Source organism: Ambystoma mexicanum, chromosome 8 (assembly GCF_040938575.1).
Source record: "Ambystoma mexicanum isolate Mex_15411 chromosome 8, UKY_AmexF1_1, whole genome shotgun sequence".
Classification (NCBI taxonomy): domain Eukaryota; kingdom Metazoa; phylum Chordata; class Amphibia; order Caudata; family Ambystomatidae; genus Ambystoma; species Ambystoma mexicanum.
In genome coordinates this window covers 1,437,064,384-1,437,078,907 of record NC_090929.1, presented here as the reverse complement: position 1 = coordinate 1,437,078,907, position 14,524 = coordinate 1,437,064,384, and the positions used below count along the sequence as shown (strand labels likewise).

Below are 14,524 nucleotides of genomic sequence, written 5' to 3'. Positions count from 1 at the left end.
TAAAATGTTTTGCTACATACCACTGTACGTACAACTGGAATCCTGGTGCCATTTTCCCAGTTCTCCTGGCAATACAATACCTAATGGCATTGAGCAAGAACTTGCACCCAAGTGGAAATGCTATAATGTCTTCAGGCCCTTATAATAAGGCCACATTGGAGTTATGCAGAATGGGGTTGAATAGTGGGCAAACTATTTCCACACATTTTACTTTTTTCCCCCAATCAATAAATATTAGGAAGAAAGTTTAAAATTTTCCAGCACACTTTTCTTTTACTTCATTCTGTCCAGTAGTAAATGCGGCCTCTTGTTTCATCAAATTAGAATACCTCATCTATCCCTTTCTTTTTTGACACCAAAACAATTAATTACAGCTCATTCCATTGGTGAACATTCACACTTTGCCAGTATTATAACAAATGCCAAAAAGACTAAATACTTGCACAGTTCACCAACATAAAGCTGAGCGACAGCAATGATTGACAGAAGTGTTAGAAGGTACTCCTTAGGCCCCCCTATTTATTTGTAATGTAATGACATCGAGCTAACCAAACTTCCACTTGTGCTCGCAGACAGATCATCCTTCTAGCTTGCTCACAGTCCTTTTTAATTTGGGCTGTGCGCTAAAGAGCCACCTATAAGCCAAAACTATTGCTTTTGAGTACAGATCAGGAGGACAGGCATATAAAGGGGGGCTCAAAGCTTGTAGGTGTCATTTGGTTATTTGCCCACTCATTGACTGGCCCATCTCGCAGATTTTTTAGGGATATGTTCAGAAAATTAAACGAACAAAATGTTGTCCATACCAAAAACTGAACAAGAAAGGTGGATGGAAATTGACATGCTGTCAATCTTCAAATAGCAGGGGAATAACACCATGTTTTTTTAAAAAAAAAAAAACATCCAAGTGCAAAAGTGTTTGAAGCCAGTCCCAGGCTTTTTGCTGTATACATTCGCAACATGACAAAGTAAATGTAAACCCAAATGCCAACCACAAGAAAAAAGCACATACGTTTTTCGGCCATAAAATATGCGGAGCAAACATCAGTGCCAGGTTATGAGCAGACATCTTATTGCGGTCTTGCTTCTTTGCAGTTTGGTAGAGAAGTTCCAGAAGCAGTCTCAGCAGATTCCGATTGGCTGCTGGCAGAAGCAGAAAGAGAAGCTGCAATGCCTCGATCTGCCGCTGTTTATCAGGCATAGTTGTCTTGTTTCCTTTACTGTCGAACAGCATCAGATCTATAATAAATAAGGCAAAAATACTGAGATAATATAGCCACTATTTCTAAAGCAATGTAATCAAAAACAATTTCACTGTGACCCATGTTTCTTATAAGAAAGTCAGAACATTAATATAGTTGCACACTTATTTTTCATGCATTCGTTCATATTTATAAACAGGCGGAACAATGCTCTTTTGATCACAAAAGAACGTACAATAGATAAGAAATCAGATTTGTGCACAATGGGACTGTTTATTTATACTCATGTCTTCAGATATCAGCCTGAAGAATCCCAGAACACTTTCCTCAACTTTTTCAGCTTCACTGAGTGCCGAAAAACGTACCCTAAGAAGTTTAACGAACAAGCAAAATATTCTGCATATCCACTTGCCATCATCTCTTGTTTATGCCACAACAAACGTGCCACAATAGAAGTCCACCTTGTGCTGCTTTTAAAGATTCACATGTAGAAAAACACGTTACAAGCAAATAACATTTACGCATCAATATTTGGGGAGTTCTTGAAAGTCACACGATTCCAAACAGTAGCAAATCATGTAATGGAATATGCATTTATACAGCTGTAGCTTGCATCATAGGGGTTGCCGGGCCCCAAACGTTGACTGAAGAAAAGTACATATTGTACCCATGTCACAGGGTTCCAGACCGGGATCTATAGCAGGAATTTGAGTGGACTAGCGGGAAACCCAGCATTGCCAAGTTTTCTGATCGAGTAGTGTGCCGTTGAGGATGTTGCTCTTGTCAGCAAGCCTTGCTTCAGTTGGCTCTGGCATCTCATTTGCCCTGGCGAAAGTTGCTTTTGTTCTCTGGTCGGCAAGTACTGCTGCCGTTTGTGGTTGTGTCTCAGAAGCTCAATATTGATTTTCGCTTTGCATCAGCTTTTCCAAGTGATATTCGCTATTTTGTGCGGCATGTTTCAGTCACTCAATGGCTTCAGCGCATTTGAGAAAATGCGCAAGAAAGATGGATTGTGCTCTCTTCTCCTGAATGAACTTCAGTAAACTGCAACCTTGCCATTTCCCATATTTGGAGTGGCGTGATAAAAAAAACCTAAAAAAAACAAAAAAAATCCTCTCTTTTTTTATTCCCTTTGAAAATGCTTTAATAAACACTTTCAACTGTATACAGTAGTAATACATTTCAAAGGAATAACCAACACATCGAACATTTTGCTACAGATACTTTTCCAAATTTTAACTTCTAGTACCTACTATAGTGAATCAGGGTGAGCATCTGTAAATTAGGGTGTCTACGGAGTGAAATGTTTGCATCCATAGACTACAATCTTGCCGCAGACAAAAGAGGAACCCATGCAAAATGTGTAGACGTGGGTTCAACGGTGTGGATTTGTATAGCTAGACAAGCACACATGCATACAAGCTGTATATATTGGATAGAGGAAAGGACTATGTAAAATGGGGAAAAGTTACATGAAGTGAAGTTGAGCAGGCCGTTGTTTCAGTTTTTGTGCATGCCATCTAACATTTCTTGTTTAAATCGAAGGAAAATGCAGGAATTTGAAGGGGAAGGATGAGTTTGTTTGCAGTTTTTTTTCTATTCACTGTTCTTAGTACTCCGTGATTATGAGTACTAACAGCTAAGGTGTTTTGTTGTATGAAGGCTTCAAGATGTGCTCAAGCATTCCATAGCAGTGTGGAAGCACGACTGGCTCGAGTTATACTTACACTTTCCCAGATCAAACCCTACAACAAATGTCCTGAGCTTGGTAAGGCTTAAATTGAATATCACAGCTAAGTCGGGAATTACTGTGTAAGAAGGGTGAATGAGTGTCACAGGAATGAAGATGGAAGGAATGAGGCAATCCGAATGTTAAACCTGCTTGTCAATGGTGGTAAATGGTGATTGATTTCTGTACCACAGCCACCCATGCCCAAGGCTAGTGCATGATGAAGGAAACAGAGGAGAGCCCTGTGTTCCCCGAGAAATTACTTTTTCCACTTTCAAAGAAGCTTTTTGAGCGCTTATTACAAGTTAGAGTTTAAAATCAGGCTCTCGGGGTCACGCTAAGATGCCATGTTAGCCCCTCAAAGCCACCCAGCCCATTGTAGCACCTCATAACAGCACTAAGAACATTTGACCACATTCCTCCAGTCTTCATGGAGCTGGACTGGCTCGATTGAGCAGCTCATCAACAGCAGATCACCCCACTCAACCTTCCCTCTCCCCCCCTAGGGCTCTCTTGCTTCCCTATCCAACCCAACTCCTCTGCTACCGCCACGGACCTGGGAATTGCATACTTTCCTCTCAAGTGATTGGAAACGAAGGAGGGCAGCATGTTACACCTTAGGGAGATCGAAGCGGTGAACCAGACATATCAACAAACAAGGACTTCGTTGAAACTGGGGGGAATGAACCTGCCTAATTTCTCAGAATACCATTTATCGTTTTCCACTCGGCACATGTGCAGAATTGTTGAAACCGGCGATGTAGTCTGAACTTTCAGACCTCTTCTCTTGGGAATGCAGTGCGGTTTCCCAATTGGATCCGAAAGCGCTGCCAACTACTCAGATGAGTAAATCAAAAAAGATCAGCGTTCTCACTTTGTTCTTACAAGCCTGCTGGTGTGAGCTTTCGAACCGTATGAGTGCTAATCCCTATTTACATCCAGACGCCTCCATATGGAATAATCCAGCTTTGAAGTATCAGGGTAAGGTCCTGTTTTGGACGGAGTCGTTTGTGGCTGGCATCAAATACATTGGGGATTTGTTTGAGGGAGACAGTTGGTTGACATACACTCAGCTTGGCCAGATGTATGAAATGACAGGATGCTTGTTTGCTGTATATAGAAAATTGAAGATTATCTCAGCCTGTGTTGAGGTGCAGCAATTGACTGTTCAGAGCCCCGCCTGGGCAGCTCTGACGGCATGCTTGAGTGCTTCACACCCTGCTTCTACCATATATGGTTTCTTAAAAGCTACTCGGAAAGGTGATCCGAGGTTACCGGCGACTTGGGTTGAGGAGTTGGGGGAGGATGTGACAGACAGATGTTGGCAGAGGTGCTGTGAGAACACTCGTCTTGTGAGTTTGGATTGGGGCCTCAGAGCTTCTCAAACAAAGTTGGTGTTTAGGGCTTATTGGACGCCGGAGAAACTGTTGGATAACAATCTGTGCTGGAAGTGTAAGTGCTCCAGAGGATCTCTCAGTCATTTGATTTGGTCCTGTCCTAAAACGAAGCAGTTCTGGGAAAAGGTTTGGGAGAGGTTAAGTTTGGTCTTAAGCACCGCGATCCCCATGAATGCTTCGCTATTGATTTTGGGCGATGTCTCTTTGCTGGATGACATTAGACTTTGGTAAGAAGATTTGGTTGCTAAAAAATTCATTTTGAGGTCCTGGAAATCAAGTAATTCCTTTAATATTGATGATTGGGTGGAGGAGCTTCTGTTTCATCGTATGAAAAAGCTATTTACAAAAATTCAGATGAAATTGAAACATTTTGGGACATTTGGAGCCGTTTTCTTGATGTATATGGGTGAACATGATCTTTAATTCTGGAGCGATACATCCCTAATTTTGAATATTACTTTTGTGATTACTAACCTGTACTTTTATGAAATGATCTTGTAATTACATTCCATCTATTGCATTGTTTACTGCATACGTAATTTTCGATCTTTGGTTTCAATGTTTACTTTCTTTTTCCTTTCTTTCTTTTCTTCCTCTCTCCATTTCATGCACCTCTTTTCTTTCTCTTACATTTGATGTTTAGACTGACTTAGTTTATGATGAACTGTTTAATGTGCTGTGCTTTGGTTGACTATGCTTGTGACTAATAGATAAGGAAATGTTTTGTTCTCATTTGTTGTTGTGAAATAAACATTTTGAACGGAGAAACAAACAAGGACTTGACAGATCAGGAGTACACTGCTCCCCAAAGGAAAAATAAAGTAGCAATTATCAAGCAAAACCCTTGCACAACAAGTGGCTCACAAGGCTGGGACATTGCGAATACTAAGACGGTACACATGGCAAAAACCTGTTCCACCACAGAGCACCAACTGTAAAAGACATGCTGGACCCCAACACTGCAGCAATCTTGCAGAGATTACGCAGCAAAAGAGCTGTTAGGGAGCCAAGCCAACTAACAAAATCACCATGCATTCCGGGAAGCGGCCAAAAGGTGTCAACTAAAGCAGGTGTGCGATTATTACTGGAGGAAATAAGGTCCATGAAAAGCAGCATAACCGCAACCATAAAGGACTTGAAGACTAGGGTGAGCATAGTAGAGGACAAAAGTGGAATCAATAGAATACAATCAGATGTTTGCGCATTTTATGGAGATGCCAATGGAAGTTCACTTCCTGGATCTGGAACAGAGAAGCCGACCTTGCATCCAAAATTGATAATCTGGAAAACAGAGAGACGCTCCAATATTTGCAGAGTGGGGCTAAAAGAAACACCTGGTGAACCAACCGTCGCACAAAATTGCATTGGATAGAATCTACAGAGGAGGAGGCCCTCCAAATGGTCCAGATCAGGATTAGCGAAATACCACTAAACAAAAATTTGACATAGTTCAGAATGAAAAAGGGGGAAAAAAAACAGATAAAATACATACATACAAATTCTATATTATATAGCGCTGGTAGCCCGCGGGCATCAGGGCGCTGAGACAAACACTTACTGCCTCACGGCCTCAAGGAACCGAAAAAGGAAAACCCAAGACGACTACGAACTCCTATCTTATCTGAATAAGTGAGTCTTAAGCTGTTTTCTGAACACTGAATGGCTGCTTTCTATTCTCAAAGGATCAGGCAAATCATTCCACAGCTGAGCTGCCAGCACCACAAAAGATCTTCCTAGCCCCGACTTCAGTTTGTACTTAGGGATGGTCAGAAGGCTCTTACCTATGGACCGAAGCTGTCTGGATGGTGCGTGTGGAACCACGCTAATCTTTGAATAGCTGGGGGCTTTACCATAGAGGCATCTGTGTACCAGTGCCAGTGATTTAAACTTGACTCGCTCCTCCACTCTATGCCAGTGGAGGGATATTCTGTCCTTGGTTACGTGATCTCTTCTCTTGAGACCTTTGATCAGCCTGACGGCATCATTTTGAATGACTTAGCATCTAGCCAAGTCCTTGGCAGAAGCCCCAATCAAGAGGGCATTTCCGTAATGTAACCTAGACAACACAATGGCTCTAGCAATAGTAGCCAAGTTACCTTCGTTCAAAAAAGGTCTGATGGCCTTAAATGAGCCGTAGGTAGTATGCAGTGTTTTTGTGCAAGTAGTTGGTCTGTGCTTCGGAATTAACAGCCGAATTCACCATCAGGCCGAGGGTTTTGACCTGTAAGGATACTAAAATACTAGCTTCCTTAATCTGGAAGGACTCAAATTCTGTTCCTAGTTTGGCTAGCTGGCGACTGGAGCCGAACAGCATGAGTTCTGTTTTAAGTCATTGAGACACATCCAGTTGGATTGCATCCATTCATCTATCACCCTACATGACCTGAATGGTCAGGCATCATATATAGTTTAGATTCGTCATCAACCACCTCACTGAAGAGGAAAGATTGTTGTGAATTGACCGTCTGGTTGCAGAAACCGGGCATTCAAAATAGATGAGGGTTCCAGCTTTCCTTAAACTTTGAGCATCGTGCAGAGGGATACAGAATTGTGTCAGGGGCGGAAGCAACAAATGTCCTAAAGCGCTTGATTTCAGAAGAGCGTAATCCAGAGCTTGGAGACGCACTGTGTCTGTAGAATGTCGTAGAAGTGAGTCGCAAACCCCAGCCCAGAAGCGGACGGATTCTTGGAGGCAGACAACTTCACAGATTTAACATCACGTGAACATCGGTTCAGCACTCTGAGACCTTAAGCTAGAAATGTACCGAGCAGAGAATCCTGCTTGATAGGAGATCATGAATGTACTAGGAATGTTGCAATAGAGAATTTATTTTGGAAGGGAATGGTGAACATAGCTAGTACTTTGCCAAAGTTATTTAGTTTAAAGAGTGGAAGTTAAATTGCAAAGTAATATGTGAAAATCCCTTCATAAGGAATCATAGCTGCATAAAGGGGCAAAGAACTCCTTTTCAGTGGCCCTAGATGTATAGGGCGTCTTCAATTACAGAGGAAACGGTTGTTTTCATTTCCTCAATGGTGGGGGATAAAGGAGGAGGGGAACCGAACAGGAATCACTCAATTCAGTGGCTTATTCCAAATGTAACAAGCAAAGGAAGCAAATATGAGAAAATAGCAGTGGGACAATTTATGATGTGCAAAATAATCAAGCACCTTGTCCTTCATATGTTACTGAGGGACGCAAATAATCACACCATGGCTATGTTCAACACCACAATCAGTTTTGGGTCTCTGAATGTTAAAGGATTAAATTAACTGCAGAAATGATCAATGGTCCTGACAGAATTCAGACAGTCTGGGTTAGTTTCCCCAATAGACAAAATTTAGAAAAGGGGGAGAATATGGCCTAAAATGCAAAGGCCAAAGTGGAGCCATTTGGCTTCAGGCCCAAAAAAAAGAAAAATAAAAGCAGTAGTGCAAATACTATACCGGGTATCATTGGGTCTAGAAATCACACAGATTTATAGGCGCGCAAATGGGCCATACCTAGCTATAAATGCGAAAATAGGGCCAGCAGCGGTCACGTTGTGCTCAGTATGTGCGCCTAAACCGCAGCATACTCCGTTCTGCAGAGATGTTTTCACATTCTTAGAGACATGGAAAAAGGGATTACTCATTTGTGGAGGGGATTTTAATACAATGCTGGATATAACGTTAGACTGGGACTCCCTAAAAGCTGGAGCACCGCCCTCCCTGTCCACCCCCACCCCCAACGGTGCCAGACGAGATAATTTACCCTCTCTCTTGTAGGATTTTTTTACTTGATAGATACATGGAGGGTGACACATTGATGGTCAAAGGCGTTCGCTTTTTACTCACTGCGACATGACATGTTCACGTATCGATTATATTTTAATAGATGCAGCCCAGGAATATGCCATTACATAAGTGATTATTAGCACAGCGGAATGGTCAGACATGTCTCTGGGACCATGTACATCGTCCGATAATAGATAGATTTGTACCAATATGCTATATAAGGACACTCTGTTTTTCCTAAGGAATGACACAGGAGAGGTTGCCCTGAACACAGTCTCGGAGGATGCCAAGGTTACTATCCGAGGCGTGCTAATTGCAGATGTAACAGCGAAAAAGAGAAAGTTACGATAAGAAGACTTGAAACATAACAGAAAACAGGAAAAGGGAGCCACCTTGCGGAGGATGTGGATTTGTAACAAGACTTGCTAGTCAGGTTAGGGATCAGAGGAAAGAACTTAATTATATTTGGAGGGGAGAGCCTTAGCTCAGCACTGTTATTTGAAATGGAAATGTTATGAAAAAGGTGACAAAGCTCATACTCTGTTAGCGGCACGTCTGCAAGCCAGAGAGCAGAAAGAACAGTATATAAAATTAAATGTGATCTGTGTGGCACATTGGTTAATCCATTAAATATATCAAAACAATTTGCCCAATTCTATACAAAGATTTACACCACTGAAAACGCATGCCATAACGACAGAATTGCAGACTATCTTGCGAAGCTAGCATCTCGCGCGTTAACAGGGAAGAAAAGTGTACCCCTAAATACTCCCGTAGAAATTATCAAAGTGCTCGGGCCATTTCAAGGCTAAAGGCAGGGTCTGCACCAGGGGAAAACACTCCCTTCCTGACAAAGCTTTTCAACAACCTTGATACGAGCATGGCTCCAGAAAAATGTACGCACGCTGGAATAGTCCTCCCAAAAGACGCTAGCGATAAGACAGAATGTGGTTCCTATCACCCAATATGCCTAATTAATGTAGATGCTAAGATCTATGCAAGCGTTCTTATGGAAATATAAAGAAAAGTCCTGCCAAGCCGGTTCAAAGCGATTGGATTGCCTACATAAGAGGACGGCAAGGCATAGATAATGTCAAAAACCTTTGGACCTGGTAGCAACTGTAGACGGAAATGACGTAGAACCAACCCGGATTTCGATTGATGTGGAAAAGGAATTCGACATGATTGAGTGGTCTTTTATGCGAGCAGTCATGCAGGAGATAGGCTTAAGTCCAAAATGGATCGCAGGTGCCCAAGCATTTGATTTGATTTGATTTTATTTATAAAGCGCAAAAAACCAGGCCCAGGGGCAACCGGGCGCATACTCTTAAACATGTTACAAAAAGCAGTAGTTACAGTGAGTTACGAAGATATACAGCATATATACATGTACCGAAGGGTACCATTAACAGCGTATAATACAAGGACAGAGCAGAGAGAAAATGTATATTCAGTCCTGTACCCCACATTGAGTCTGGACTGTGTCAAGGTCTCATGAGTCTTGGGAGAGCAGCCATGTTTTAGCATTGTTCTTGAAGGAGTGGAATGATGGTTCAATTCTGATAGGTGTGGGCAAGGTATTCCAGAGTTTGGAGGCCAGGACGGGGAAGCTCACCCCACCAGCTTTTTGGAGTTTGCATCTAGGCACAATGAGGCTGAGAGTTTGGGCTGATCTGGTAGGTCGAGTGGAGGTGTGGCGTAAGAAGCGAGCGGACAGGTAAGGTGGGGTGTTGTTGCTCAGACATTTGTGAGTCAAAGCTAGGGTTTTCAGGGCAATTCTCTGTTTTACCGGGAGCCAGCGTAAGTCCGATCTGACGGAGGAGATATGAGAGCGTCTCGGGATGTTTAAGGCTGCCCTTAAGGCATTATTTTGTACAGTTTGCAATTTATTAAGGTTAGACTGACTGGTCCCTTGGTATAGAGCACTACAGTAGTCGATTTTGGCCATAAGAAGAGTTCTGGCGAGTGTGATACAGTTGGAGGAATTTAGGAAGGGTCTACAGGCAGTGATAAGTTTGCAGGTATAGGCCAAAGCTGACCTAACTGCATTTATTTGTCTGTTCAGAGAAAGCGAGGAGTCGATATAGACCCCTAGCGTCTTAATATCTTTGGAGACTTTAATGTCATTGCCGTCAATAATGAAGGACTTGTAGGTTTGGTCTAGTTTGTTGAGCCGATGATTTGATCCTAAAAGTAAGAGCTCAGTCTTATCATCGTTAAGGCAAAGTTTGTGCTGTGCCATCCAGGCCTGGATGGCCGAGTAAACATTGTTAAGGGCTTTGGAGTCAGCTGTGTAGTCTCCTGTGATAGGAATGAGTATCTTGGGTGTCGTCCGCGTAGTTAGTGTAGGAGACACCCAGATAGTCAAGCGCATCGAAGAGGGGCTTGGTGAATATGTTATACAACGTAGGGGATACACACGAGCCTTGAGGAACGCCACAGTGAATAGGGGAGGGATACGCTGATGCCAGCGGTGTGAAGACCCTCATGGATCTATTGCTCAGGAATGAGTGGATCCAGGCATTGGCAGAGTCGGAGAAGTGGACTGTGGATTTGAGATGCTGGCAGAGTATTTGGTGGTTGACCAGATCAAAAGCCGCGGAGAGATCGAGGAGAAGGAGAAGAGCTAGCTTCCCATTGTCCTTCAGTGACTCCATCTGAGTTTTCAAGTCGATCAGAGCTGACTCTGTGCCATGTTTAGGGCGGAACCCTGATTGTCGTAAGCCCAGGAGATTGTTTAGTTCGAGGTAATCCTGAATCTGCAGGTAGGCTGCGCGGTCCAGGATCTTGAGCAGGAATGGGACTGTAGTGATAGGTCTGAAGTTATTTGGTATATTAGGGTCAAGGGAGGGTTTTTTGAGGAGTGGGATAACCCATGCATCCTTTAGGTTGTCGGGGACAAAACCCGTCTTGAAAGAAGCATTTATGAATGCTGTAATGAACGGGGCTAGCTCATGAGATGCTTCCTTGATAATAGGTGCTGGGCAGGGGTCGCCTTGGCAATTGGAAGGTTTTAAATTGTTTATGATGTTTTCTACTTCGAGAGTAGTGAGTGGGGAGAAGGAGAAAGGTTCATGGGGATAGGTTAAATGTGTATTAAGTGTAGGTGTGGTCGGTGGTTGGTCAAGCTGTAGGGATTTCTGTTTGTCCCTGATTTTAGATTGGAGGGTAGCAATTTTACCCAGGAGTGCTGACTGAATATTGGTGCACCAAGTGTTGTCTTTGGAGCAAGAGTCAGGGGGGGCTGCAGGCGTCTCGAGTTCCTTAAGGATATTAAAGAGTTCCTTAGTATTGGACTGGGCTGACATAATGCGGTTATTATAAGAATCTTTTTTTGCCTGGAGTACAGCTTCTTTATAGTTAAGGGTGGCTATCAGAAGACTCTCCTTGTGGGCGTCGGAGTGGTGACTTCTCCAGCGTGACTCTGCTGTGAGTTTCTCTTTGAGTAACACTCTAAGCTAGGGAGTAAACCACGAGTTAAGGTGTGCTCGTTGTTTGGGATTCCTCAGTTTGAGCGGGGCGATAGAGTTGATGGCTGCAAGCAGTGACTGGTTATAAACGTCGGCTAGGTTGGTGGGGTCTGAGCAAGTGTCATTTATTTAGTGTGGGAAGGATAAAGGGGAGTAGTTTTTCTGTCGTAATGTTCTTTTATTTCTAGTGAGGGTGGCTGGGGCGACCAAAGGCCTGGGTGGTGGGGCTGCTTCGATGCTGAAAGTGAGGACATGGTGGTCAGACCACAAGCAAGGGGCGTTGGAGATTACGCTAATATTGCAATTGTGTCACTAAGCCAGTCAAGAGACCGCCCTTTAATGTGGGTGGGTTCCTGTATGTGGTGAGTGAAACCTAAATCTGTTAAGGTATTAGCTAGGTCGAGGGCCGCAGGATCATTAGGGTCTTGGTGTCCTAGATTGAGGTCGCCAAGAATGATGGTTTGGGAGTTGGATTCAGCATTGTTGAGTACTAACGTAGCGATATCATCCACAAAGGATGTGGGTGGACCAGGGGGTCTGTATATTAGGTGGATGGTAGCTGTTTGGTTAGCTGAGAGTCCGAGCTTGACAGAGAGCAACTCTGCAGTTTCCACCTTAGTGCTTGGGATGGTTCTAAGTCCTAATGAGTTTCTAGCGATGAAAGCAATTCCTCCACCTCTCGAGGTGTGATCACATCTGATGGAGTAATCAGGGGGATGGCCAATGAGAGTGCCGGGCCGGAAGCCGCGTGCAGCCAGGTCTCGGCGATGGCGATGAAGTCGAGTTCCTGAGTTTTGATAAGATCAGCAATGTCCAGAGCGTGTGCAGCTAGGGATCTTGCGTTAATCAGGGCAGCTTTAATTAAACCAACGTTGCTTGATGAAGCTGTGATGGTTTGAGGGTGATGGGGAGTGGGTGAGGTGGCCGTTTGTGGAGGCGGGCTGTGCGTATGAGTTTTGAGGTATGGGCTCAGGTACATGGGGTGTCCCTTCTTACCCATAAGTCTAGATCCTAATCTTAGGTTTCTAAGAGTGATAGGACATGGTTGGTTGGGTGAGGGTTTTTTGGAGAAATGGTCGAGCCATAGGGCCGGATCGTTGAGGTAGATGTTGTGGTATTGAGGTGCAGTACTTTGGTAGGAGATCTGTGAGAGGTGGCCATGGATGAGGTGTGCAAGGAGCTAGGTGCAGCTAAATTGGGAGGTGGTAGGTGTGACGACCTGTTAATTGACCACACAGAGTAGTACTTGTAATGAGGAGAGCAGTGACCTTAGGGAGGACAAGCGTGGAAGCATGTTACCGAGATTAGAGAGGAAGGGCCGCCGGGTCTGTGAGGCAGTTATAGGTAAGCGTTACAGGCACCATTTGGCTAGGCAGTGCGTGCTCTGTACAAACAATGCAGGCTAATGAGTTTAAGACAGGTTAAGTCTACTTATTCAGAGTCAAGCAATGGGGGTGCATCAGATCAGGGTACACAGGCAAAGCAAATACCAAAGCTTGCATATACATTAGCATGTTAGGCAGGGAACAATGCAGAATGCAAGAAGCGTGATATAATTGTAACGGTGCAAAAATTCAGGCAGAGAAGACATTCTAGTGTTGGCAGATCAGGTAAATGTCAAGTTGAAAGGCACGGCAGAGTAATTGAGGTACCCTGGAGTTAGCTTAGATCATGTGGACATGTCTTATGCGGAGCGGTGCAACATATGCAGGCATAGATCAAGGTGTGGCACAGCAAATTAGGGAATCCACAATGAGCGTATCAGGCAGGCAGAGTAGCATATATCATGGAGCTAACAAGTGGGTCCACGTTGCGGTTCTGAGCAAGAGCTCAATCATTTCAAAAGCGAGCATTTCAAGGCAAGCACAGGCGAACAAAGCCGCAAATGAAAGCGGTGCCGTGGTCATGCAATGGGAGGGTATGGGCTGGGCGGCAATGAGAACAGACATAGGCAATCCAACCAAATAAGGCACTGAAATGGTGCGATCACTTGGTGGTAAGCAACCACGAATAGGTAGCGACGAGGGGCTCAAATATGCAGTCGGCTCAATTGATTAAAGTCAGGACGCTCGCAATAGATGTGCAGACTTAGTACAGAGGTGTGCATGGAGCACGTTGCTACAGCTCGTCAAGTGGCGTATGTGATTATGTTAGCATAGTAAAGGCATTATCAACATCGGGATAGATAGTATGTCAGCTAGTTCAACAGGCAAGATAATAATAATAATAATAATAATAATTAGGCTTTTATATAGCGCTACAAACCCTCAGGTATCTGAGCGCTGCTTATTATTACCCACGGTGTGTGGTGCTCATTTATCGACCTCGGAAGGATGAAAGGCTGAGTTTGGCCCCGCCGGGATTCGAACCTGCGTTAACAGGCTCTGCACGGGTGTCAAAGCGGGCGCTCTACTCGCTGTGCCACTTGACCGGCTAGATAAATGCTTGTAGGGCAGTAGGCACAGAGCGGACAACTTATATAGCTATAATAGGTAGCAAGCTCGTGGGAATAAGCATAGCATTCGGAAGCGCTGAAATAGTTGATAATGTTACTAGTCTTACTTTCAGGATGATGAGAGCGCTAGTCCATAGGTTCACGAGGATGAGAGTCAGCTGTGTAACCACAAGCAGGGATTAGTGCGAGGTGAAAAAGGGCATAGTGTCCAGGCGAACGGCGAGTAAGGCTGAGGACAGGAGTCGGCCTTGTTTCACTGGGCCTTGTGAGAGTGGGCCGGCTTCGCCTGCCGGCTCCCGATAGGTAGCTGAAGAAGGGTCACCAGCCAATCGGGACTCAGCAGCGTCTGCTGGGTGGATTAGGCAGTGGATGTCTCAAACGGGTGGCGGGCGGCCATCTTTGAGTGTGTTGGGCTCCACATGGTGAGCAATGGTGGAAGCATGCACACGGTCGCAATTTTGGCCGGAAAAACAGCGCCAAAGCAGATTTCAGTT

At 44.2% G+C, this 14,524-nt stretch overlaps 1 protein-coding gene across 4 annotated transcripts in view; it reads right to left on the bottom strand.

The window, feature by feature from the left end:
• The window catches only part of ARHGAP19 (Rho GTPase activating protein 19), a 507,107-nt gene that overhangs the window by 299,989 nt on the left and 192,594 nt on the right, over positions 1-14,524 (bottom strand). For all 4 annotated transcript variants that reach the window (XM_069611587.1, XM_069611584.1, XM_069611586.1 and 1 more), the window contains exon 5: positions 1,013-1,239. In XM_069611587.1, the coding sequence (XP_069467688.1) occupies positions 1,013-1,239 (227 nt within the window). The remainder of the gene's footprint in view (positions 1-1,012; positions 1,240-14,524) is intronic.